This window comes from Mizuhopecten yessoensis, unplaced genomic scaffold (genome assembly GCF_002113885.1).
Source record: "Mizuhopecten yessoensis strain PY_sf001 unplaced genomic scaffold, ASM211388v2 scaffold6595, whole genome shotgun sequence".
Classification (NCBI taxonomy): Eukaryota; Metazoa; Mollusca; class Bivalvia; order Pectinida; family Pectinidae; genus Mizuhopecten; species Mizuhopecten yessoensis.
This window is the reverse complement of record NW_018406628.1, coordinates 640,857-645,471: the sequence shown is the minus strand read 5'-3', so window position 1 is coordinate 645,471 and position 4,615 is coordinate 640,857. Positions and strand designations below refer to the sequence as shown.

General features: G+C 33.2%; 1 protein-coding gene across 1 annotated transcript in view; it reads right to left on the bottom strand.

Annotated features, from left to right (window-relative positions):
- Positions 1–2,691: 2,691 nt before the first annotated feature.
- Positions 2,692–4,615, bottom strand: part of LOC110452324 (actin-like protein 6B) — a 31,865-nt gene continuing 29,941 nt past the window's right edge. Inside the window, exon 14 of the mRNA XM_021500767.1 lies at positions 2,692–3,971. Within this exon, the coding sequence (XP_021356442.1) occupies positions 3,891–3,971 (81 nt within the window). The 3' untranslated portion in view covers positions 2,692–3,890. The remainder of the gene's footprint in view (positions 3,972–4,615) is intronic.

The following is a 4,615-nucleotide window of genomic DNA, read 5'->3' as shown; positions in this document are numbered from 1 at the left end:
GACGGCTCAGCATTAAAGAAATACGACAGGGAGTCAATGGTTTATAAATCCTTCCCATTCACCGACTTTTATTCAATCTCAAAATGTCAAAGTAAAGTTAGCACGTAACCGACTAAAATTTTGTCAATGTATCTTCCAAGACGTTGGCACAAAGTACGCTACATTGGCAGACGAAAATTTGTATCATTGCCGAACACACCGCATAAATGCTGAATGGGTATTACATCAAGGGAGTTTATCATTTGAAGCAGATTTGTTTTAACAATTTACCATTCTAAACTGTTCTAAAAATTAAACATTTGTAACTGTGCATTCATCAATAGAACGATGTGATCAAAGCTTGACTGATAGCTTCTATTGTTCACTATAAACTAGCTAGCAGGATTCTTCAGCATACAAATCCGAAGATATGGTCCTCAATATGATTTGCAGGAAGAAGCCCTGAAAGGCTTTTCATAGGACCAGGTTTCGCCTCATTTTTGTATGATTCATGTTGCCTTTCCTTTTGTTTAGGTTTGTATTCAGTTGCTGCCTATTGTACCAACTTTAAGCTAGGATTTTGACCTTTTATATTGGAAATGTGGTACATGTACATTTAAATCAAAGAATCAGGATTTTGTCTTTGTGTTTTGATGATATGGTGTCGGTACATTTGTACGGACATTTATCTAGTATTTTGTCCTAATGTATTGTCTATGTGGTACTTTCTTTTAATCTACTTCAAGTTTGAAAAGACCCATTTATGTTTTGTCACATACGTATATAAAATGTGTTAATGTCAGACAGAACTAGCTCTTTGGTTTCAACTGAAATTTGATCAAACAAATGAAATGTACCTGTACCTACACATTTTAGGGTGTAAATGTGCTTCCATCTTTTATTCAATAATGATGTCACAACTTCGAGAACCTGCTTCCAACAGTTCTTTACACCTGTGACTTGTGTAAGAGTTATCTCCCTTTCTTTTTAATCATAGAATTTAATTCTTATTATTCAGAAATAATTATTGGAGTGTTATTTATTTATGCATTTCATGTACATTTTAAATAACAGTCACCAATCAATATCCAAATTTTAAAACCACTGGTACAAATATTTTTCATGTCTAGTGGTGTTGACTTGTCTTATAGTTAACTCCCTTTATTTTTAATCATAGAATTTAATGCTTATTATTCAGAAATAATTATTGGAGTGTTATTTATTTATGCATTTCATGTACATTTCCAATGTCGCTCACCAATCAATATCCAAATTTTAAAACCACTCGAACAAATATTTTCCATGTCTAGTAGTGTTGAGCGATTTTGAAGGGAGATGCTTATCAAAAATAAGTACATGGTATATCTCCTTAAATAACATTTTCTAAATCTGATAAAATTAGAACGTCCACTTTGCCAAAATGTAAACAAGGGCAGTAGGGTAGACAATAACAGCTACAGACCGGCAGTAGGGTAGACAATAACAGCTACAGACCAAGCGATCTGAACAGTTGCCAGTTTTTCAATAAACAAAGCAGACAGTGGGGGTGGGAATCATGTGCCTAATTTGACCACACAATTTGATATAAACGGCATAAGTTATTAGAAAATCAAGTCAAATTATATTTACTCCATGCTATTGATCCATGACAAGAAAACATTATACATATGTACTTGTACATGTACAAAAATGGATTATAAACAAATTTAGATTTTTGATAAGCATCTACTGTAATTCATGAATAACAAATTAATGTCTCAAATGTGTTTTGTATCAAAAACAGACTTTACGCCTACTATGATATAAAGTATATTCTGTGTGGGTGGAACTCTAAAGTAGATCTTTCTTCCCTGTAAAGCATTCAGTGATTTTATCTATACAATAAAGACCAATTAAAACTTAAAATATCAAGAACTAGATGACTACAGATTTGATTAGACTAGATATTCTTGCAGTAATGTAGAAACAACTGAAAATGGGAAAAAGGTAATGATGTACATTATTTTCTTATGCAGAATCTCATAATTTCAGTAGATGGAAGCAACAAAAAGTTCAATACATGTACCTGGCATTTGATGTGTAACTACATTTTGTGTATTGACCTAGCAGCCCTGTTAATTCCTTTAAAGACAGGATACTACTGAAAAACTCAATTTTCAAAATAAGTTTAAGGTTATTCAATCTTTTTTTATAACATGCTTCCCACCAAAACTTTATTATAATTCGTTGAGCTGTACCCCCATTTCTTCTGTACATGTAAAGTTCTACAACCTTCATCACCACGGCAGCAACTCCTTCATTAATTCTTTCTCTTGGGATGCGTCTTACAAACTTAAGTTGCAATTTGTTGATAAGATCTAGACCAGTTTTAAAGAAAATTTAACAAGACAACCAATGACAGCTGCTGGCGCTGTTAGGTGGATAAATAATTCTCTAATGTCAGCAATATTAGCCATACTTAAAAAAAAATAAAAAAATAAAATAAATAAATTTGAAAACACAACAGATCCCAAAGGGTTTCAATTAGAATCCACTACTATCTACATCAGTCCCACATAAGTCTGAATCTTCTCTCTTCTTTGTTCTAATTTTGTCAACAGTAAACACATATAGCAATTTCTCACGAAAATGTCATTCTTATGCTTTTGACATCTCCTTTACAAAGTATTAAGATTGATTCAGATATAAAATAAAATGAAAAACACCACAAAACTAATCTGTTTCACATTGATGAGTTTTATTTTACAAAAGAAATGAAATGTAATGATTTCCATTCTTACTGTTTTACTTTCTCTCACTCCTGTCAACATTTGTTCCCTAACTGTATTTACAACTCTGTGTCAGACATGAATGTAAAACAAACATAAACAAACATAACAAAATATTGACACCTCACATACAGGTTACACAACTATAGCTATCGTAAACAACACCTACATACAAACACCTGGGCTAGCAATCATGTGCCATTCTATACACTGCACTGTAATTATAGGCAGTTTTCTTGTTTATGAATTCACAGAATTCATGACAAAATCCCCTTACACTTGTGTCAGAAGTAGTACATTAAACTTAACTTCTATTTCTCAGTTTAATCTCCATCCTTCTAGGTATACCCATACCAATGTTTTCATAATCCCTTCAGTCAGTCTGGAAAAGTAGGCTTTGAAAGGCAAAGGTGATGGACGAATGAAACAGGCCACATAACGCCATCAACCCATGGCCACTTGCCCTTTTTTGCCAATACTTCTCTGACCCCAATGAGTCCCAGTTTAGTGGATTTTTACTAAGTTCTAGTAAAACAACTCTCAAAAATAAGAAGTCAGTTACATAAACCTACTGACAGACTACTAGATGTTTAGTATTGAGATTCCAGAAACCATACACATTGTATATATATATATATATATATCTAATGCTCTCATTCTTGAACATAATACAATTCTGATATATCCTACAGTATTGACCTTATAAACACCAATTTCTTTCTAAAACAACAGCCCACCTCTTTTCTGGTCAGACAGCCTCATCCCTTTAATAAGGCTTACATACACAGGCAGTAGGATTTGATCGTAATAGCAATTCATGCAATTAAATATTCAAACACATTTATCAAGTGATTTTTTGTAAGACAAATCTTTAACCAAACATTTTTCAGAACAATACAGCACCATAGAGGTATTTCAACAGCATGAAAAAATGCTTCATTTCAAAATGTTTTGTAAAGCACTTAATTAAGCAGTTTTCCTCAGATCAGAGCTTCAACTGTAGGTACCAGAGTAAAAGGCTGTTATTTGAAAATGATTTTTGTTCTCAAATCCAATTTTGTTAAATTGTGTAAAGCATTTCCGTCATTTTATATCTTTTCCTGAAACATAACATAAACAACCATTGCGACCTTGACCTTGCTTTCAAGGACACTTGCGTTCCACACAGCTGCGACCTCCCTCCTCATACTCCTGTTTAGATATCCACATCTGCTGGAAAGATCCCTGTAAGAAATAAAGATAATGTTAGCCAAAATGTGAAACACTAATATATTCAACCTCTTTTCTAACAGTAAAATATCTAGTTAAAAATAGTAAACTAGAAATGTTTACCCCCCCCTGCAAAATAAACCCCACAATACCGATGCAGTATGAAAAAAAAATTAAATGCTATTTCTCCAACACATAACTTTCTACATCAGTTTTAAAACAAGAGGCCCATGGGCCTTAACGGTCAACTGATATATTTATACAGAGAGTTGATTTTGTTTTTAACATGAATAGAAATATTATTAAAAGTGACAAAAAACAATAAAACCACCTTATTCAATATCTTGCATACAGATTTCAGACTAAAAAGGATTTGAAACTAGCACCTCTGATTCTAAACATGGAAAATGAAGAAATTTTAGCACACTGACTCCTTTGAGCCCCACCCTACAGCCCTTGGGGGTAGGGCTGGCTCAAAATTTTCAAAGTATCAAACTGTCAATTCAAGATTATAATTCCAATCAAGTTATTAACATGTAATATTCAAAGTATCATTTGCCATTATAACCATAATAATTTTTGCCCCCCCCCTCCTTCCCCAGGGGGTAAACGTGAGACCCTAGGGTCATAAACCTTAAGACCCTTCCATCTATGAAGAG